We start from the raw sequence: 23,537 nt of genomic DNA, 5'->3' as shown, positions 1-23,537 counted from the left end.
ATCAAACTGTAGAGTTAATTTGAGTAAATTTTGGGAAACTGTACCGGGTGTCCCAATAAGAATGGCTCTCGGCCATATCTCAGGAACCGTTTATAGTAGAGCTTTGAAATAAAAAATTTTATAACAAAAGTTGCCTCAGGAAAAGCCTGGAAATTATTTTCATAATTGTGGGACCACCGCTAGAGGGCGTAATTGAATATCAAAAATTAAAAAATCTAAATTTTACGAAATTTTCCTAATGAAGGGGGCACTAGAAATCCGATCGTCGTATTCTTCATAAAATTCTACGCATATTTGATTTGACAAGTTTAGGTCTACTTTGGAAATAAGAGGTGGGGGTGAGTGGGAACCTTGTTATGAAAAACTGGCTGTGAGTCCGGTTCTGCTTAATTAAATTTTGCAAACTTGGTCTTGTTGAAGACAGATCTTTTTCGTCAATGTAAAAGTTATGATTTCGAACCAACTTACTGAGTAATATGCCAGCTAGAAGGCGTTATTTAATTTTTTTCAGAAATCTAGTGTTCCTTGGAAAATATTAAATAAAAAACATGCATTTTTAATACCATATTACAAAATTAGACAAAATTAGCAACAGAATAGCGAAAACCGCATGTTAATACCTTTATTCTATCTCGAGATATCTTACAAAACGTGTAAATTTAAAAACATAGCTGTTACTTTCACCGGTAAACGAAATAATTCATTAAAAGTAGTGTGCTATGGAAACAACAAAGAAACATTTTCCAGCTGTCAACGTATATTAGGTCTTTTCAACGCTTCTCATTTGTTTCGAGCCTCGTTCATATCTCGTATATTAATATTATACACGGATTATACGGCATATGACAGAGGCTCGAAACAAATGAGAAGCGTTGAAAAGCCCTATTACAAAGAAATAAAAACAACTATTTAGTGATGACATAAACGTTCAAATTTTTGCCCATCATTTTCGTTGCAAACATTTACTCTTTCAAGAGTAGATTGAACAGCAGTCTCAATTTCTGCTCTCGATATGCTTTGAATGGCGTTTAGTATTCTGTGGATAATGTATTCTAGAGTAGTGTATGATAGGCAACAATTTGAATATTTAGGTCGTCACTAAGTAGTTCTTTTTGTTCTGTGTTATATTTAATTTTAATAGTAATGTTTCTCTTTATATTGTTGTTTTAATTAATTATATTTTTATACGTTGACATCTGGAAAATGTTATTTTGTTTTTTTTACAGCACACTACTTTTCATTAACTTAGTTTACCGGTGATAGTAACAGTTATGTATAAAATTTATACGTTTCTCGAGATATCTTGAGATAGACAAAAGGTATCGACATGCGGTTTTCGCTATTCTATTGCTAATTTAATCTAATTCTATAAAGTATGATTAAAAATGCATACTTGTATTTAATATTTTCCAAAGAAAACTAGATTTCTGAAAAAAATTAAATAACGCCTCCCAGCTGGCTTATTACTTATTAGGATGGTTCAATATTATCACGCTTACATTGAAGAAAAAGATCTGTCTTCAACAAGACCCAGTTTTCAAAATTTTATTTATAGTCCAGAGAAATAAGATTTTTCTTGTGACACATCCCCCTCCAGGCCGAAACCAAATTTTTTGAGTAGTATAGACATCTGTATTAATAACCTATATGTTTCCTGCAGCCGATTTTGATGATATACATAGTTATAAACAAATGAAGATCAAAAAACACTAAATTTTCGCTTTCTTCGTCTATTATTAAAAAGTGAAGCATTTTAAACAAATTTGAGAGTAAGAAACTGATAAACCATATAAAAAACTTCAATATGGCGTTCGCTGCATATGTCTATCCTTATCTGTTGCTTAGAAAATTGCAAAATAAGTCACAAATTTTGAGATTTTATAAATTTTCATAACTTATGTAAAAATGAAGTTAGAACTTTCTTGTTACACGGAATGCTGAGACTTCTGGTGCTTAAATTATATTCTAAATTTCAAAGTAATTGGTCAAATAGTTTAAAAGTTATTTAATTTGTTTATCCCAAATTCATTTTTTTTTAAACACTCTAAGTCAGAAAACGGTGAGGTTACAGTAATAATTCGGACAGTTTATGAAAGAAGAAGATTTATGCTATTAACTTAATATAAAAAAAATAACAAAAAATAATTATAAATAGTGTTAAATTATTTTGCAAAAACATGTCGATTTTTTGCTTATAAACAATTAGAATAACTTTTTAACCGTTACCCGTAGAAAAATTATTTTTCCATATTTAGAAAGACTAAATTTTTATACATATTTGGAAAGAAAAACAATTGTCCTAAGACAATTAGGGACGAAGTTAGCCCCCTTCTTTTTTTAATTCACAGCAGCTTTGTTTATAACAATTAAGAAATAAAATTAGCCGCATTTGAAAGAACATACTTCAAAGTTTTAACGCACCAAGTATACAAAAGATTTCCTTTCAAGGAAATCGTCCACAAAGCTTAAAAATATGGCCCTTAAAATCGGCCGGCGTTGAAACTTGGGATAGCGATGAGAGGGGGGAAGGAGCTGTTAACTGTATCTCTGGTTCTCGATAATTTATTTCGTTGTTTCTTTTTTTAATTTGTATGTACTTTTTACGTACATTACGAATATGCGTTATTTAAATAAACTAATGGTTATATACACCATCAAATTTGTTTAAACAATTTTTTTTCAATTTTTTAAATAATATTTGATGTAACTTTTATTGTAAAACGTACATATTAGTTTTACAGGGCGTAACAAAAATACAGGTCATAAATTAAATCACATATTCTGGGACCAAAAATAGATCGATTGGACCTAACTTACCTTAATACAAATATGCACATAAAAAAAGTTATAGCCCTTTGAAGTTACAAAACGAAAATCGATTTTTTCCAATATATCGAAAGCTATTAGAGATTTTTTATTGAAAATGGACATGTATCATTCTTATGATAGGAATATCTTAAAGAAAAATTATAGTGACATTTGTGCATCCCATAAAAATTTTATGGGGAGTTTGTTCCCTTAAACCCCCCAAACTTTTGTGGACGTTCCAATTAAATTATTATTGTGGTACCATTAGTTAAACTCACTGTTTTTAAAACTTTTTTGCCTCTCAGTATTTTTTCGATAAGGCAGTTTTTATCGAGTTGCGGCTTCTTTTTTAATATGTATACATAAAAAATTTATGGTAGTTTTGTTCCTTTACACCCCCCAAATGTTTGTGTACGTGCCAATTAAACTATTACTGCGGTACTATTAGTTAAACACAATGTTTCTAAAACTTTTTTGTCTCTTAGTATTTTTTCGATAAGGCACCTTTTATCAAGATGTGGCTTCTTTTTTAATATGGTTCAAAATATGCCTAAAAATGTAAATTATAAATAATAAATTTTCATACGATTACCAAGTTTCTATAATCGTACTTAACCATATACAAATATGTGGTGGATTTGACTAATATTTAAAATATCTCAATAAACACTGACTTTTCGAAAAAGTACTGAGGCAAAAAAGTTTTAAATACATTGTGTTTAACTAATGGTACCACAATAATAATTTAATTGGAACGTACACAAAACTTTGGGGGGTTTAAGGGAACAAAACCCCCATAAAAATTTTATGGGGTGTCAAAACTTTACTATAATTTTTTTGTAAGATGCTCCTGCCATAAAAATACCACATGTCTATTTTCAATAAAAAAATCTCTAGGAATTTTCTATATATTGGACAAAATCGATTTTCATTTTGTAACTTCAAAGGGCTGTAACTTTTTTATGTGCATATATTTATACTAAGGTAAGTTAGGTTCAGTCGAACTATTTTTGGTCCCAGAATATGCGATTAAATTTATGACCTGTATTTTTGTTACACCCCGTAATTATTATATTAAGGGGTGTAACAAAATTATTATAATATTATTAAACTAATCCTATTCAATTATTCCTAAATCTAAAATTGGCTTATAATATTGAATTGAAAATAAAAAATCTCAAATAAACTAGGTCTCATTTCTTGATAAACATGCTACTAGATTAATGAAAAATGAAATGTAACAAAATTAGAGAGTGGATAAAAAGAACAACATTATTTTCAGAAATTTTCTACAATATTGTAATAATTGTATCTTATAACTTACAACATTGAAAGTTATAATTATAAGATTGCCAAAAAACAAAAATTAAGATATTTCATACATTTTGGTATGATAACAAAACTATTAAAATAAAATTAAAGGAGATTTATCTAGGAATACTTGTATTTTTATGAAAAACGTAACAATTATCAGTTACCCATTTATTATAAGTTATTGTAAAGTCAAGTTCATCGTAAAGAAATTTCCAAAAATTGTTTACACGCTTTATATGGTTAATTAAATAACCACTTTATTAACAAAAAACATATCCGTAACGTACGCAAAGAGTACATACAGATTAAAAAAAGAAACTCCAAAGTAGATAATAGAGAAAGATTGAGGTTTTGGTTATCGAAAGTCCATAAACTATTTATATCTCTGTACTAACAAGTACTCGGTGCAACCAATTTTGCAAGAACAGATAGTTTATTTTAATGAAATATCTGGTATAAAGAAGATCTGTTGATCGGATCGGTACTAAAGGTTCTTAGCTTAATTTCCAACCCCAATCAACTACGTTTATCTCTTGTTGGCGGTTCTGTAACTTAAGTTTTTCATTCATCTAATAGCATGTTTACCAAAAAAATAAAACCTAGTTTATTTGAGATTTTCTGATTTCCATAGACCAATACTATTTTTAGAAACAATTGAATGGGATAATTTGTTTCTTCATACTTTAAATTATTACTAAGTTTAATAAAAAACTATGTATTAATATATTATTCATAAATATATATGTTTTGTGATTAAAATTACTTCAAATATTATTAAAAAAAATTGAAAAAAAAATTGTTTAAGCAAATTTAATGGTGTATATAACAATTAATTTATTTAAATAATGCATACTCGTACTTTACGCAAAAAGTACATACAAATTAAAAAAGAAACGTCGAAATCCATAGCCGAGGACAACAGATACAGCTAACAGTTCCTTCCCCCTTCTCATCGATCTCCCAAGTTTCAAGGAAGGTCGATTTTAAGGGTCACATTTTGAAGCTTTGTGGACGATTTGTTTAAAAGTATATTTTTTTATATTTGGTACATTAAAACTCTGAAGTATGTTCTTTCAAATGTGACTGATTTGATTTCGTAATTGTTATAAAGAAAGCTGCTGTGAATTAAATAAAGGGGGGGAGGCAACTTCGTCCCTAATTGTCTTAGGACAATTTTTTCTATTTTTAAATTTTTATAAAAATTCATTCTTTCTGAATATGAAAAAACAATTTTTCTACGGGTAATGGTTAAAAAGTTATTCTAATTGTTTATAAGCAAAAAATCGACATGTTATTGCAAAATAATTTTGCGTTACTTATAGTTATTTTTAAATTTTTTTTCCTAATTAAGTTATTAGTATAAATCTTCTTCTTTCATAAACTATCCAAAGTATTACTATAACTTCATCATTTTCTGACTTACAGTGTTGCAAAAAAAAATGAATTTGGGATAAACAAATTAAATAACTTTTAAACTATTTGACCAATTGTTATGAAATTTAGTGTATAATTGAAGCACCAGAAGTCCCAGCCTTCCTTGTAACAAGAAGGTTCTACGTTAATTTTTACATAAGTTATGAATATTTATAAAAACTCAAAATTTATGAATTATTTTGCAATTTTCTAAGCAACCAATAAGGATAGACATATTCAGCGGACGCCATATTGAAGTTTTTTGTATGGTATATGACTTTCCTACTTTCAAATTTGTTTAAAATGCTTAGCCTTTTGGCAATAGACGAAAAAAGCGAAAATTTAGCGTTTTTTGATCTTCATTTGTTTATAACTATGTATATCATCAAAATCGGCTGCAGGAAACATATAGGTTATTAATATACATGTCCATACTACTCAAAAAATTTGGTTTCGGCCTGGAGGGGGATGTGTCACCAACAGGCTATTTTTTTTCCTTATTTCTCTGAACTATTAGCAGAACCGGACTTACAGCCATTTTTTCATAACAAGGTTCCCACTCACCCCCACCTCTTATTTGCAAAGGTAGAGTTAAACTTGTTAAATCAAACATGCGCAGAATTTGATGAAGAATACAATAATCGGATTTCCAGTGCCCCTTCATTAGGAAAATTTTGTAAAATTTAGATTTTTTTATTTTTGATATTCAATTACGCCCTCTAGCGGTGGACCCACAATTATGAAAATAATTTCCAGGCTTTTCCTGAGGCAACTTTTGTTATAAAATTTTTTATTTCAAAGCTCTACTATAAACCGTTCCTGAGATATAGCCGAGAGCCATTCTTATTGGGACACCCGGTACAATAGTGTACAACTCTCTAGCATCAATATAGAATTAATAGAAATAGTAAAATCACTCTACAAAACAGAAAATCATAAATTAAACTAGGATAAAACGTAGCACCAGAATTTGACACAATAAAAAGACTAAAACAAGGATGTTGTCTGTCCCCAAAGTTGTTCAAAATGTACTCGGAAAGAGCACTAGCTATTTGGAAAAAGAAATGCCAGAACATAAGTACTTTTGGAAGACGATCAAATGATATCATCTCGGAATAGAAGTGATTTCGTTACGACAACCAACGCGAGATAGAGGAAATCGAATTTATGGAAAACGAGAAATATACATCGAATTAGTACTTGGAACGGGAAGTCTCTAAACAAAATAGAGCAGGAAATTACAATAGAACTTGTAGAAATATATAGACATATGTGCACTAAGAGACGAAGAAAATAGGATAGGGTCAAATTAGGCTAGATAACCTTGTGATCATTTACATTAGTATTGCAAAAGAAAGCAGAGCCAAAGAAGGAGTCACCCTGTTAGTATACAGCCAATTTTTTGTACACCAAAATTATATTCTGAATTTGTATATACACACACCCAAACTTATATGGAATCACTATGTATTTCAAAGTAATATTTATTTCTTTTTAAAAAATTTGTTATTGTTGCGAATAATAAAGATTTTTATTGAAAATTGACAAATCTATAAGACAATCAGATAGTACAGCTCGGTACGGCATAGGTTATTTAGTGGAGTCACTGAAGGTGGATATGAGCTATTACCTCCGATTTCGTTGAACCTCCATCGATTTTCATGAAAATTGGTGAGTAGTTAGAGAATACCTCAAGGAATAAAGGTGACATGATGCCAACTTGCGCTTTTATCCTGGGGGTGGATGCCACCCTTTCTCGGGGGTGAAAATTATTTTTATTAAAATAATACCATAAATCGATAGAGGGGCAAATTATAAGTAAACTTTGTTATATAAAGTTATTAAAATAAATCAAAGCTTTTTGAGTTATTAAACATCAAAGATTTTAATTTTTCATGAGAAAAATCCATGTTTTTAACCGATTTTTCATAAATAACTCAAAAACTGTAAGTTTTTTGAAAAAAGTTATAACTACCAAAATTGAAACTAATTAAAAATGAAATAAACGAGTTACTAAAAAAAACATTTTAGTTTTAATTTAAAGTGAGTTATAGGTAATTGAATGTATATTTTTTTCGGCGAATCCCCAAATCCAAATATTCAATCTGAAATAACGGGAAAATTATGTATTTTATAACATAAAGTATTAAACATTTGTCAAAGTACTTAAAAATATCTATCAAATGAGTTTCCGAACAAGTTGATAGCGTTAAAATTTTATTAACCAAAAATTTTTCAAAATTTATCTTTTAAAATTTTTTCCAAAAAATGGTGTTGTTTTTTTTAATACCTCCGTCAGTTTTTACGATATCAGCTTCGCCTAAAAACCATTTGAAAGCTAATTTCAAGGGATAATAAACCAAGTCAAATTTATTTTTTAACCCTCTTATTTTTTTAAAAATAAAAGGTTAAATAGTCCCGATTACAAGGTTGACGCAGCAAAATTTAAGTTTTAAACGTTTCTATCTCGGTTATTTTTTACCCTAAGGAAATAGTAAAAACGATAGACTATTAATAGAGAAAAAAACCAAAATTTGGTTAAATATCATTTTTAACGTATATTTAGTATTTTTGGAGTTATTATCAAAAGAAAATTAAAATTACAATAATTTAAAAAATTCTGATTTTCTTAAAATATATCTTTTTTTCAAAAATATGCATTCGAAACCAGTCAAAATTATTGAAATCATTAATTATGCTAATATAAAGAAATTATAGTAAGGATTACTACAAATTTTAATTTTTGTGGAAATGGCGTATGTTTTATTTTTCACTTTTTCCTAAAAAATTCGAAAGGGCTCTCTTATTTTCATCATAACTTGCTTAATTTTGATGCTATTAACTTCTCCTGGAGCTCATTTGATAAGTATTCCAAAGTACTTTGATAAGTGTATTACACGTACATTTTATAAAATGGATCGTTTTCCCGTTATTTAAGCTTGCATACTTAGATTTGAGTACTCGTCTAAACAAACATACATTCAATTACCCCTAACTCACTTTCAATTAACATTAGTTTAGTATTTTAAGCTAGGAGTTTATTTCGTTTTTCATTAGCTTCAATTTTGGTAATTAGAACTTTTTTGTAAAAACTTATAGTTTTTGAGTTATTTATGAAAAATCGGTTAAAAATATGAATTTTTCTCACGACAAAAAAAAATTTTGATGTTTAATAACTCAAAAAGATTTTATTTATTTTAATAACTTTATATAACAAATTTTGCTTAGAATTTGACCCTCTATAGATTTATGATATTATTTTTAATAATATAATTTTTACCCCCGAGAAGGGGTGGAATCGACCCCTAGGATAAAAGCGCAAGTTGGCGTTATGTCACCTTTGTTCCTTGAGGTATTCTCTAACTACTCACCAATTTTCATGAAAATCAATGGAGGTTCAACGAAATCGGAGGCGAAAACCTTCAGTGACTGCACTAATTTGCCTGAGTTACAAATTGAACGAAAATAAATAAACTAAATTTTGCGTCCAAAAACGAAAATATGCCTCATGTGGGTTATAGAACTTACAACAGAAAAAGATATTGGTCTTGTGAAGAAAGTAATGTTCTCAGTGGGACGTAGCTGTAGACCTATGCGTAACACAGGGCGTTCTGTCCAAAACCTATGCTAGGTAACAGGAACTAGGAAAGCTTAAAAATAAAGCAAGGGAAATCGCCAAAAAGTAATAACGGCTCACCACGATCGTTTAATTGTCCAATCAGCTGGAAAACACCTAACCGTTTCTCACCTGCAGCTCCAAAGGCAGCTTTTGGAAGCTACAGGAGTAACTGTTTCAGTTGAAACGATAAGAAGAATAGTTCGTGCAAAGAAGTATACAGCAGGATACAGTTAATAGTTCCCGAGTTACCCAGGCAGCACAAGATTGATCGCCTAAATTGGTGTCTTCACCACCAAAACTGGAACATTAAGAATTGACAAAATGTGCTAATTTCCGAAAAAGTCAGGATTGGTGTAAAATCAGATGACCCACGAAATCGTGTACTTAGAGGTCGAGGAAGACAAGCAAGAACGAAAACTGTTAGATCTGTTCACAAATATACAAGGAGAAGTGTAATGTTCTGGAGAGGAATTGTGATCCGTAAAAAACCCCTTTAATTTTTATCCAATCAACTTAAACTGTTATGTTGATATGTTGATAGGTATGTTGATAACCTATAGTTAGGCTCTGGAGAAATGCAACAGAAGAAAATTTAATTTCCATGCATGAAAATTGACCTCCACATACCATTAGAGTGACTAGAGACATCATTGAAGCAGAAGGTATCCCTTGTTTGGAGTAGACTGCTTGCTCACCCGAGCTTAACCCTATAGATTATTTGTGGGATATGCCTAAAAGAAAAATTAGAGCTCTCCGGAATAATTCACAAAACACCGCACGCCTAGTATTAGCTGCTCTTGAAGAATGGAGCAACCTACCACAACAAAATATTGATAATTTTATTAGTAGCGTGCCCACCCAAACTGAAGCTTGCACAGGACTAGAGGTGACAACACTGAATACAGAATAAAATAAACAATAAATAAATAAAAACAGTTTAAACATTATTAGTTTTACATTGAAAATTTTTTATTTTATTGACTTTAAAACAACTTAGTCCAGAAAGCCACTGCGCATCCGCTAGGAAAAATATTCTAATTCGGATTTTTTGCACAATCTTACTCAAAAAGGACTCCTTTTAACAAATTTGCATGTTGCCAGGACCAAAAGGTGGTCAAAAATTTTTTAAACGTTTTTTTTTTGTTTTTCTCCTAGAATTATTTTTTTTTGTATGGAACAAAGTTTTTTTAGGTTTTTTGGATCATTCCAAACAGAAAAGGTCTTTAGTGATTTTTCTCTAAAAATGATAGTTTTTGACATATAAGCGATTAAAAATTGAAAAATTGCGAAATCGGCCATTTTTAACGCTCAAAAACTATGTGAAAAACTGAAAATTTGAATGTTGCCAAGGTAGGTAGATATTCTTTAAACATCGATTGATGAAATCCCGAAGAGTTTTTTGCAATATAATATTCAAAACTCCTTTGTTTTTAATTTCTAATCACGCGTGCGCGACACTGTTTTCCACCGTTGTATGTGTATACAGTATGGTGCAAATGAAAGGAATAAATTCGTTATTTCGTAAACCGGCTACTTTAAGAAAATAACCCGAAACAGGTCGATTTTTATTTTTAAGTTATGATATTGTGGCATGTATGGTATACTAGTGACGTCATCCGTCTGGGCGTGATGACGTAATCGATTATTTTTTTAAATCAGAATAGGGGTCGTGCGGTTGCTCATTTGAAAGGTTCTTCAATTCGCTATTCAGTAATGTAAACATTTACATAATTATTTATACAGGTTGTCCAAAAAATTTTTATTAAATTAAATTATTTGACAAAAAAGAATTAGAAGGACACCCTGTATAAATAATTATATAAATGTTTATATTACTAAATAGAGAATTGAAGAATCTTTCAAATGAGCTAGCACACGACCTCTATTCTCCTTTAAAAAAATCATCGATTACGTCATCACGGCCAGATGGATGACGTCACTAGTATATCATATATGCCATAATATCATAACTTAAAAATACAAATCGACCTGTTTCGGGATTTTTCCTTAAAGTCGCCGGTTTACGAAATAACGAATTTATTCCTTTTATTTGCACCATACTGTCGGTGGAAAATAGTGTCGCGCACGCTTGATTATCAATTAAAAAACAAAGGAGTTTTGAATATTGTATTGCAAAAATCTCTTCGGGATTTCATGAAACGATGTTTAAAGAATATCTACTTACTTTGGTAACATTCAAATTTTAACTTTTTCACATAGTTTTTGAGGGTTAAAAATGGCCGATTTCGCAATTTTTCAATTTTTAATCGCTTATATGTCAAAAACTATCATTTTTAGAGAAAAGTCACTAAAGACCTTTTCTGTTTGGAATGATCCAAAAAATCTAAAAAAACTTTGTTCCATGCAGAAAAAATAATTTTAGGAAAAAAACAAAAAAAAATCGTTTAAAAAATATTTGACCACCTTTTGGCCCTGGCAACATGCAAATTTGTTAAAAGGAGTCCTTTTTGAGTAAGATTGTGCAAAAAATCCGAATTAGAATATTTTTCCTAGCGGATGCGCAGTGGCTTTCTGGACTAACTAGTTTTAATCTGTTTTTTAAATACTTTATTGTTTTATTTAATTGTTACGTATTTGTTTTTAAATTACTTTAAAATAAATTATATTTGACTTCGTCTGTTTGTTTTTTTAATTCGCACGAAAGAATAAGAAATATCAGAGGATTCCATATAAGTTTGGGTGTGTGTATTTGAATAGAAACATATAATATATGATAACAAAACGCTACAGTAAACCACAAAGGAAAAGTTCGATAGCTTACATGATTAATTCTCAAGATAGCACAAGATAGATAGATGCAGAAGCATATATTACAGAAAGCTATGGGGCCGAAAAAAGGTGGACAAACATTAAGTCGTCTATAGCTTTAGTCAAGGAAGTTCTTCTTCTTCTTCTTCCTCTTTATAAGCAATTCTGCTTGTTCATTGGCGGATTGATACCTCTATGGAAGGTTGTCGCTCCATCTTTTGCGCGGTCGGCCGATACTTCTTCTGCCGATTGGTGATTTATCTCGTGCTATTTTGACCACACGTGTCTCCCCCATTCTGGTTATATGGTTGTTCCATTCTTTTTTTCTATTTAGTGTCCATTCGTTTATACACTGTACGTTACATTGTCTTCTAATATCTTCGTTCCTCTTTCGATCTCTCAGTGTATTTCCTGCAATTCTTCTCAGTACTCTCATCTCTGCCGTTTCCAGTAGTCTTTGTGTTGTGGCTGTATCGGGTCTTGTTTCTGATGCATATGTCATTATTGGTCTTACACTGGCTTTATAAATTCTTGACTTCATCTCAGTGTTAATATGTCGGTTTCGCCATATAGTGTTATTAAGGCATCCTGCCAATCTATTTGCTTTTTGTACTTGATTTCTCACTTCTTTGTCTAGGTCTCCGTAACTTGACAATGTAATTCCAAAGTATTTTACTTCCATTACTTGTTCAATACTGATACCATCAATTTCTATTTTGCATCTGATTGGTTCTTTACTGATTACTAAAGTTTTAGTTTTTTGAGATGAAATTGTCATATTGAATTCTTTTGCTCTTATGTTAAATCTGTGAAGGAAGTTCTTAGAGAAAGAAATATAAATAAAATTAAATCGTTTCCAAATTGAAGAACTCTATGGTTTTGTACAGAGATGAAGAAGAAGATAAATAAAGCTTACCTTAAATACATCCATAAAAGTCAACCAAAACACAAAAGGCATACAATAATTACTACAAAACAGTAAGTTACAAAACATATATGTATTTGTTTTTTGTTTTTCGAACGAAGTAGAATATGATACTTATGGTCTGCAAAAGGAGATATGGCTTATAAGAGATCAAAAAATGAAGTTAAAGGAACTAATAGAGCCAAGTCACATAAAAAAAGAAAAATACTTGGATTCACTATCTAAAAAACTCTAAGAGGAGGAAGGCAAAATCACGCCGGAAACGAAATCACCAGAAATTATCACAAACGAAGAAGTTAATATAGATGCATAGGAAGTTTGATAAACAATTTAAAAACTGAAGAACAGAAAAGCTGCAGGTAAAGACGAAATACCAAACGAATTACTGAAATATTGTGGAGAGCAATTAACAACAATATAATTAGCAAAATAATAAAACACATGGAAATTCCTGAAGAATGGAGAAGTGGTGAACTCATTTTACTATTCACAGAAGGAGATAAAAACAGTCATAAATCTACAGTGCTATAAACTTGTTAAATACTATCCAAAAACTCACAACTAAATTTTTTCCAGAGCAAATTAATCAAGCGATAAGTTTAGCAGATAAATAACAGAGTCTGAAAAGACTAATCCACAGATCGAATATAGGAACAATAGAATTTAATCTAACAAAAAAACACTAACGTTTGTTTTCTATACTTCCACAAAATTTATTACAACTATGTGACTGCAGCTGTTTCGACAGAGTGCCTTTCTCAAGTGATTTAGATTACTATCGGTTTGCCTTTTTAAAGTCTTTAACTGAAGAGGTTGAGGAGTGGGAAGCGGTTTGTCTCGAGTTGGTCATTCAGAATTATATCTGTATTTTTCAATTTATTAATTTCCATAGATTCGATGGAATAAAGAGTTGGATAAACGAGACACTAAATCCGGATGAAGAAATTAAAACTCGTATAGAAATTGCAAGAGGAGCATTTATGAAACTTAGATCTATTCTGAGCAACTCTCAGCTGAACTTACAACTAAGAATCAAGTTCCTAAAATGTTATGTGTCTCCTGTATTACTATATGGATGTGAAACCTGGATCATGAAGGTTAACATGATGAACAAATTAGAAGCCTTTGAGATGTGGTCGTATCGTAAAATGCTCAGAATATCTTGGGTTCAACGCATTTCAAACAGAGAAGTCTTAAACAGAGTAGGTCAAGGCGAAGGTGACTTAATGAAGATGATAAAAAAGAGAAAACTGGAATATCTGAGGCATATAATGAGAGGTAGCAGATACAGGATGCTGCAGTTAATACTCAATGGAAAGATCGACGGAAAAAGAGGAATGCGTCGAAAGAAATATTCATGGCTCCGAAACCTTCGTCAATGGACTGGCTTATCAGCAGATCAACTGTTACATGCCGCACAAGATCGAGAACGATATCGGCAAATGGTTATAGAAGCTACCCACGCCTAAAAATTTGGGCACGGTACTTAAAGAAGAAGAAGATAGATTCTAATAAAGATAGCTTAAGGCCTTTATTTTGAATATGCAGAATTTGAAACAGGTCACTAAAAGAATGATTGTGATCTAGAAGGTGAAGTGCGTATGTAGAAGTGAAGTAGATGAATGAGTATGTAGAATTTACAGTGCAGGACTTATTATGGGTAATCCTCTAGCCCATTGCTATCAGATATATTTATGAACAAGCTTGAAACAACAATTTCTAAACATCCCGTATTTAAACAGTTCTTATATTGGTGGAGATACGTGGATGATATACTAGTATGCTTTACAGGAACTAACAGACAACTTGACCAATTTCTATCATACATTAATTCACTTCATAGTAATATTGAGTTTACAATAGAAACCGAACAGAATAAATCCATAAACTTTCTAGATGTAACAATTACCAGACTACTCAAGAAACATGAGTTCTTCGTATATCATAAACCTACCCATTACCCATACTGACACAACTATTCACAATTCATCATCCCATCCTACACAACATAAATTAGCAGCCTACCATAGCATGATACATAGACTGACAGAAATTCCCATGGCAAAAGATAACTTCGAGATAGAACTGAACATCATTAAACAAATAGCAGTAAACAATGGCTATAACGAACAAACAATTAACAAAATTTTAAACCAAAAACTCCATAAGAAAGCCCTGGAATTAGTCTATCCACCACCACAGAAAGAACCCAGTACCTTCTGCTCTATCACATATACTGGCAAGATAACAAGAAAAATAGCCAGATACATAAAAAAGAAAAGAATAACACCAGCTTTCAGAACTAACAACAACTTAAGCAAATATATTAAGAACAATAAGAGCCGAAAAAGAAAACAACTGCAGAGTGGTGTTTACAAACTAACTTGTGGTGCCTGTCCGAACACTTACATCGGTCAAACTGGCAGAACATTTGACAAACGGATAGCAGAACACAAAAGGGCTTTCAAAAAAAGAAAAACAGACACTTCTACATACGCACTTCACCTTCTAGATCACAATCGTTCTTTTAATGAAGAGTTTCAAATTCTTCATATTCAAAATAAAGGCCTTAAGCTTCTTTATTAGAATCTATGGAAATTAATAAATTGAAAAATACAGATATAATTCTGAATGATCAGCTCGAGACACACAGCTCCCCACTCCTCATTCAACTTCAGTTAAAGACTTTAAAAAGGCAAACCCATAGTAATATAAATCACTTGAGAGAGGCACTCTGCCGAAACAGCTGTAGTCACATAGTTGTAATAAATTTTGTGGAAGTATAGAAAACAAACGTTTTCAGTGTTTTATTGTTAGATAAAATGAAATTCCATTAAGTAACGGTCGAATCCATTAATTATTTAAAAGAATTTAATATGACTATCTCACTCAGAAAACTAGAACAATAGTAATCAGCAAAGAAGCAATTAGATGTAAAATAGAAATTGATGGTGTCGATATTGAATAAGTAATAGAAATAAAATACCTTGGAATTACACTGTCCAGCTACGGAAACCTAGAAAAAAAAATGAGAAATCAAATACAAAAAGCAAATAGACTACATACATAAAGTCAAGAATTTATAAAGCCATTTATAATATCCACATAGGCAGAATTGGTAAAACCCGTGCGGTCAAAATAGTAAGAGATAAATCACCAATGGTCTTCAAAAAAACGGTTAGGACACAGACTAGAAGCAACAAAGATAGGCTACTAAAGACGAGCAGCGAGGAAATTAAGACAAGAAACGCACAAATAAAAAAATCGAAAGAATCATGGAAGTAAAACCTGACAACACAGACGAAATACGAGCCAAACAACTAATATGAAAAGGACATGTACAAAGAATTCTCATTGGAGAGAAGGCATTGACAAATAGATAATAGAGAATGGTCTGGAAGATGAGATCAGGAATCGCAAGACGTCGTTGTAATGCGATATGTATCCTATATTAGGTATATTTACCAATATACTCTAATTGACTTAGAACTTTCCATTAAGTCATTATCAAATAAATTATAATTGATGGATTCGACCGTTACTTGATGGAAGTTCATTTTATCTAATAATAAAACACTGAAAACGTTTGTTTTCTATACTTCCACAGAATTTATTATAACTAAGTGACTACAGCTGTTTCGGCAGAGTGCCTTTCTCAAGTGATATAGTTTACAATGTGTTTGCGTTTTTAAGTCTTCAACTGAAGAGGTTGAGGAGTGGGGAGCTGTTTGTCTCGAGTTGGCCATTCAGAATTATATCTGTATTTTTCAGTTTATTAATTTCCATAGATTCTAAAAAAGATAGCTTAAGGCCTTTATTTTGAATATGCAGAATTTGAAACTTTTCAATAAAAATGTGTGTACCATTTTTATATATTCGGCTGCAATACGAAGGAAAAACAATCTTACTTTTTAATTAGAATAAGGAGTGCAGCCAGTCCCACTTGCTTCGTATAATTGAAACTTTTCATTGAATGAATGATTATGATCCAGAAGGTGAAGTGCGTATGTAGAAGTGTCTGTTTTTCTACTGTTGAATGCCCTTTTGTGTTCTGCTATCCGTTTGTCAAAAGTTCTGCCAGTTTGACCGATGTACGTTTTCGGACAGTCACTACACGTTAATTTGTACACACCACTCTGTAGTTGCTTTCTCTTTCGGCTTTTATTGTTCTTAATATATTTGCTTAAGTTGTTGTTAGTTCTGAAAGCTGGTGTTATTCCTTTCTTTTTTATGTATCTGGCTATTTTTGTTGTTATCTTGCCAGTATATGTGAGAGAGCAGAAGGTACTGGGTTCTTTCTGTGGTGGTAGATACACTAATTTCAGGGCTTTCTTATGGAGTTTTTGGTTTAAAATTTTGTTAACGGTTTGTTCGTTATAGCCGTTGTTTACTGCTATTTGTTTAATGATGTTTAGTTCTATCTCTGTTATTGCTATCGACACTACTATTGCTATCGACAAACGAGACTATAATAACAAAACAATAGAATTTTTAACTAACCAAAACAGTACAAAACTAAACAAAGGCCCCACAGAAAAATACCGAAAACAAATTAAACTAGCCATTGAAAATTCAAAATCAATACTAAATCCAACAGAACAGAAATACCTCAACATTATGAACCCACAACCTCCTAAATTATACTCTTTTATTAAACTACACAAACCTGACCACCCAATAAGACCTGTAGTTTCTTGTTATACAGCTCCGTCATATAAACTTTCAAAAAAATGGCAGATATTATTACAGAATACACTAAATTTTCACCTAAATTCACCGTAAAAAAATACACTAGAACTAGTTAATAAAATACAACATTTTCAATTGCCCAACAACTCCAGACTAATTTCATTTGACGTAAAAAATCTTTTTCCTACTGTTCCTCCTACAGAAACTTTTGTTTTAGTTAAGAATCTTTTAGACCATAATAGTACAAATGCGATCATTGCATCTGAAATTTTACACCTTCTTGAAATTTGCATAAATCAAGACTATTTTTAATTCAATAATCAAATATACACAAACAACAGTGCAGGACTTATTATGGGTAATCCTCTAAGCCCATTGCTATCAGATATATTTATGAACCAACTTGAAACAACAATTTCTAAACATCCCGTATTTAAACAGTTCTTATATTGGTGGAGATACGTGGATGATATACTAGTATGCTTTACAGGAACTAACAGACAACTTGACCAATTTCTATCATATATTAATTCACTTCATAATAATATTGAGTTTACAATAGAAACAGAACAGAATAACTCCATAAACTTTCTAGATGTAACGATTTCCAGACTACACAACAAACATGAGTTCTCCGTATATCATAAACCTACCCATACTGACACAACTATACACAATTCATCATCCCATCCTACACAACACAAATTAGCAGCCTACCATAGCATGATACATAGACTGACAGAAATTCCCATAACAAAAAATAACTTCGAGATAGAACTAAACATCATTAAACAAATAGCAGTAAACAACGGCTATAACGAACAAACAGTTAACAAAACTTTAAACCAAAAACTCCATAAGAAAGCCCTAAAATTAGTGTATCTACCACCACAGAAAGAACCCAGTACCTTCTGCTCTCTCACATATACTGGCAAGATAACAACAAAAATAGCCAGATACATAAAAAAGAATGGAATAACACCAGCTTTCAGAACTAACAACAACTTAAGCAAATATATTAAGAACAATAAAAGCCGAAAGAGAAAGCAACTGCAGAGTGGTGTGTACAAACTAACGTGTAGTGACTGTCCGAAAACGTACATCGGTGAAACTGGCAGAACTTTTGACAAACGGATAGCAGAACACAAAAGGGCATTCAACAATAGAAAAACAGACACTTCTACATACGCACTTCACCTTCTAGATCATAATCATTCTTTCAATGAAAAGTTTCAAATTCTGCATATTCAAAATAAAGGCCTTAAGCTATCTTTTTTAGAATCTATGGAAATTAATAAACTGAAAAATACAGATATAATTTTGAATGACCAACTCGAGACAAACAGCTCCCCACTCCTCAACCTCTTCAGTTGATGACTTAAAAAGGCAAACACATTGTAAACTATATCACTTGAGAAAGGCACTCTGCCGAAACAGCTGTAGTCACTTAGTTATAATAAATTCTGTGGAAGTATAGAAAACAAACGTTTTCAGTGTTTTATTATTAAATAAATTATATATACTATATCGGTTTTATAGCGTTCTACGCCTTTCCGTTGTACGTGTCCGTACCAAACTAGTTGTTGTCTTTCGATGTAATCTATGATTGTTCTCTCTATTTCCATTTGTTGTCTAATTTCGTCGTTTCTTAAGTGTTCTAGTCTAAATCTTCTTGCTCACCTTCTCCAAAAATCCATCTCAGTGGCTAGTAATTTATCTTTGAACTTGTTGGTTAATTGCCAGACTTCAGCTCCATAGGTTAATACTGGTTTTAGTATTGTGTTGTATATTCGTTTTTTATTTTCTGTTATACTAATATACTATATAATAATACCTCTGTAGTTATTTGGATCTTGTTTACCACCTTTCTTGTGTATAGATATTATCCATTCTTCTTTCCATGTCTGTGGTACAGGTTCTTCATTTAAAAATCTGGTCATTAATGTTGTTATTATTTTAGCTAATTTGTCAGCACCATTTTTAAGTAGTTCTGCAGGTACATATTCCTTTCGGCCCTGGGGCGCGGCCGTTTTTTAATAAGGATATTGCTTTTTTCTTCTGTTCTTCGTTTATATTAATAATTGGCTGTCCTGTGACCTCGACTATATTGTGTGATGTGGTCCTGTATTCTGGTCTGTTTTCTACCAATAGTGATTTGTAATGTTCTTCCCATTTCGTTGTTGTTATAGGGTTTATCACAGTTTCTTATATTTTGTTCTTACTTTCTTTATAAATCTCCAAACTTTTCTAGATTTTCTCCCTCCGCTGTATGTGTCCAACTTCTGATATTTGTCTTCCCATTTTTGATTTTTGGCGTTTATTACTTCAGTTTTGAATTTGTTACGTGCTTGCCGATATTCCCTTTTTTATTCTCGTTTTCTCTGTCATTTAGCCATTTATGGTATAATTCCTGTTTACAATAAATGAGTAAATGACTAATGACTAATTAAAAAAATTGATATTTTTAATAATATTTGTCATTTTTTTTTCTGAATTAAATTAATCCAAATAGTTTGTGATCGTTAGTATTCAGAACTGTAGAACAAATAATACTGAACACAACATATCCATAGTGACTAGTTTTGTTTACAAATTAAATTGTTGCACTTATCTTAACCTCTCTTTATTTTTTTTGCAGGACTTTGTACAAAATCTCTCAGTTCTATCGAGAGGTTCACTAGATGAGAAACTAAGATGGGCGTTTTCTTTGTATGATATTAATGGAGACGGATGTATTACTCGTGAAGAAATGACTGATATCGTTACCGCCATTTATGATCTTATGGGAAAGCTAGCCGAACCTTGTATCGAAGAAGATACCGTCAAAGATAAAGTTGATAGGATATTTCAAGTAAGTTTTCATGTAAATAATACAGTTTTTAATGTCGCTAAAATGATCCAACGAATACGAAAGATCTAACGAATAATATAATAATAATTTTTTTACATAATACATTTTAAATTTTATATTTACGTCTACACTTGTTTACATATCTGAGATGGAATGCGAGATAGACCAGTAAGGATCTAATTTTAGGTGGATGTGAGAGGTGGCATTCAGATTTTTGCGGATAAAGTTAGGTGATAACTTGGTGATAATGCCCGGAACATTAATCAAAAAAAAATAAAATATTTAAAAATTTCAAAAAATGTTGTTTTTTTTTTCTAATTTTTTTGCTTATAACTTTAAAACGATTCATTCTGGAACAAAGTCGTGTAGGAATAAAACAAAGAGAATTAAATTTTCTATCAGAAGCGTTTCGTTAAAAATGCTTAATGTATCACCCTCGCTGCAAGATAGCAATAAATATAAAATAAGGGGGCAAAACAAGCCTGTCTTTATTCAATGATTTTCCATCATTTAGGTTACACTTGGAACCTTCCTAATTCGCTTAGAAATTTTTTGTAATGTGTTAAAACCGTACACCAAATTTCATTAAAATTGACTTACTAGATTTTGAATAATAATTTTGCAATCTAAACTTTTTTTAAAAAATTAAAATTTTTTAAAATCTTGCACAACAAAAACTAGAACAGACAAAGATTTGTCAATTTTTTAACATATAAAGAAATACTCTACCTATCTAATGAACTTTACAGAATTAAAATCGGATTGTTTAAGCAGCCTCAGCAATGTTTTAAATTTATAAACAATTTTTTGGCTTATAAACAAGTTAGTCCTGTGGCCAGGAGGGGGTGCTACGGGCTCCTTTATTTAGATGGACTTACCCACGATTTTTATATATTTTTTTACCCGTAGAACACGATTTTTTTGGGTAACAGTTGATCCGGATGTCGATAAGATTGTTATAAACAAAGAACTTGAGGAATTACATAACATCGATTATTCGCAAAATAAAACATTTTTTTGTATTTCTTGGGTAATTCTAAGCAAAAAATGTTCTTACACGTTTTTTCGTAGGATTCATAGTTTTCGAGATAAACGCAGCGGAACTTTCAAAAATTCGAAAAATTGCAATTTTTGACCGCGAATAACTTTTGACTAAAAATAAAATAGCAATTCTGCTGACAGCATTTGAAAGTTTAAGTCAAATTATACCGGTTTTAATTATTTGCATTGCTAAAAATTTATTTTTTATTAATTTTTTTATTATTAAACAAAGCTATTTGTTTATAAGCCAAAAAATTGTTTTTAAGTTTAAAAGATTGCTGAGGCCCCTTAGATAATCCGATTTTAATTCTGTAAAGTGTATTAGATAGGTAGAGCACCTCTTTATATGTAAAAAAATTAGACAACTTCTAAATAGTCTACTTTTTGTTCAGAAAGATTTTAAAAAATTTTAACTTTTTTAAAAACGTTTTGATTGCAAATTTATTATGCAAAATCTATTAGGTCGATTTTAATGAAATTTGGTACGTTTAAGTATGTTACAAAGAATTTCCTAAGCGAATTACAAAGCTTCTAAGTGCCACCAAAGTGGTTAAAAGCATTGAATAACAACAGGCGTATTTTGCCCCCTTATTTTGTAGTTATTGCTATATTGCAGAAAAGGTAATACGTTAACACATTTTTGACCAGTCATATATCATACAAAATTCAATTATCTTTATTTTATTTCTCAACGACTTTGTTCCAAAACGAATTGTTTTAAAGTTATAAGCAAAGAAAGCAGAAAAAAATCGACGTTTTTCGAAATTTTTAAATATTTTAATTTTTTTATTAATGTTCCAGGCATATTTGAGAAGGAGCATAAGTCAACTATTATTACTGAACGTGTCACCTAACTTTATCTGCAAAAATCCGAATGCCACCTCTCACATCCAAAAATAGACGTTTTTTCACAGATCCTTACTGGTCTAAGAATGATTTGACCCTAAAGCCACATTATAGATTTTGCAAAATATGGCTGATTTATGGTCGTAAAGTAGCTACCAATGCGCAATGGCACGTCTACAAAATAAAAGCAATTTATTAAATTGTGGTAGATATTGGAGATATCCTTGAAATCGATCTGTTATTGATTGATATAATTTCGGTCTTTCTTTATATGAATTATCTCAAATATACAGTATACCGAGATCCCATTCACATGTCCTCCTTAACGAAGGGATATCTGATAGTTTCTATATTCCAGTAATGAAAAAAAATTGTCAAAACACCCTACACTTTTGTACTCAATCATTTTTTTCGTATCACATAATTTTTGATTCACATGGAGAAAAATAAGATTTTTAAGGGAATTTAAAAATGCGCTCTGTAATTTGATATTATTTTTTTCAAAAACCATGCATTTTAAACTAATCCATCTGTTTGGGCATAGAAGTAACACTAGAATAAATAAAAGGTATTGTAGAACGAAAACGATCTATTTAAATTCTGGTGGATGCGGGGATAAATATGATGCTCATTATTTTTTAATTTGTGATTAATAAATTTTTTTTGCACCATATCTTACTTTTAGTTTGAATACAATCGACATTAATTGAACAGTGCTCATTTTAGAGGTCTTTTCAAGCACAACAAAAATGTTGGCAGTATTATACCTAGAAAATCGACAATTTTTCTGTTATTTTAATTCAAATTGTATACACCGATTCCAGAAAGCACAAAAAAATTTCGTTTTATCTACCATATCTCTCTTTGTATTGTAACTAAAAATCTTTATGAAAAATCGTATATCTTTCGTTTTTTAAAAGCTACAAAAATACAAAAATATTTCTTACAGTTTTTTTCATTATATGCATAGTTTTTAAATCACTCGCAAATAACGTTCCTAAAAGGTGTAATTTTTCAATGAAAAAAATATTTTCAACCATGAGCAATTCAAAAATTATTGAGTTTAAAAAAATTATTTAACAATTTTTACTTAAAATCGGGTTCTCTAACCACTCTGGTAGTTATTTTGACCAAAAAATTTTGTACCCCCGAGAAAGGGTGAGAACTACCCCCAAAATAAAAGCGTATTGTATTTTATTTCTATTTTTATTTCTATTCCGTATATACTGTGAAAATATCAAGTAAATCAATGTAGTATAATG

The 23,537-nt window shown here is 30.8% G+C and overlaps 1 protein-coding gene across 2 annotated transcripts in view; it reads left to right on the top strand.

Moving 5' to 3' along the window:
* The window catches only part of LOC114330917 (calsenilin-like), a 454,604-nt gene that overhangs the window by 407,886 nt on the left and 23,181 nt on the right, over positions 1-23,537 (top strand). For both annotated transcript variants that reach the window (XM_028280357.2, XM_028280358.2), the window contains exon 4: positions 20,176-20,388. In XM_028280357.2, the coding sequence (XP_028136158.1) occupies positions 20,176-20,388 (213 nt within the window). The remainder of the gene's footprint in view (positions 1-20,175; positions 20,389-23,537) is intronic.

The sequence above is a fragment of the Diabrotica virgifera genome, chromosome 7 (assembly GCF_917563875.1).
Source record: "Diabrotica virgifera virgifera chromosome 7, PGI_DIABVI_V3a".
In the NCBI taxonomy this organism is placed as follows: Eukaryota; Metazoa; Arthropoda; class Insecta; order Coleoptera; family Chrysomelidae; genus Diabrotica; species Diabrotica virgifera.
Note: the sequence above shows the minus strand (reverse complement) of the source record. Positions and strands in the feature narration are given on the sequence as shown.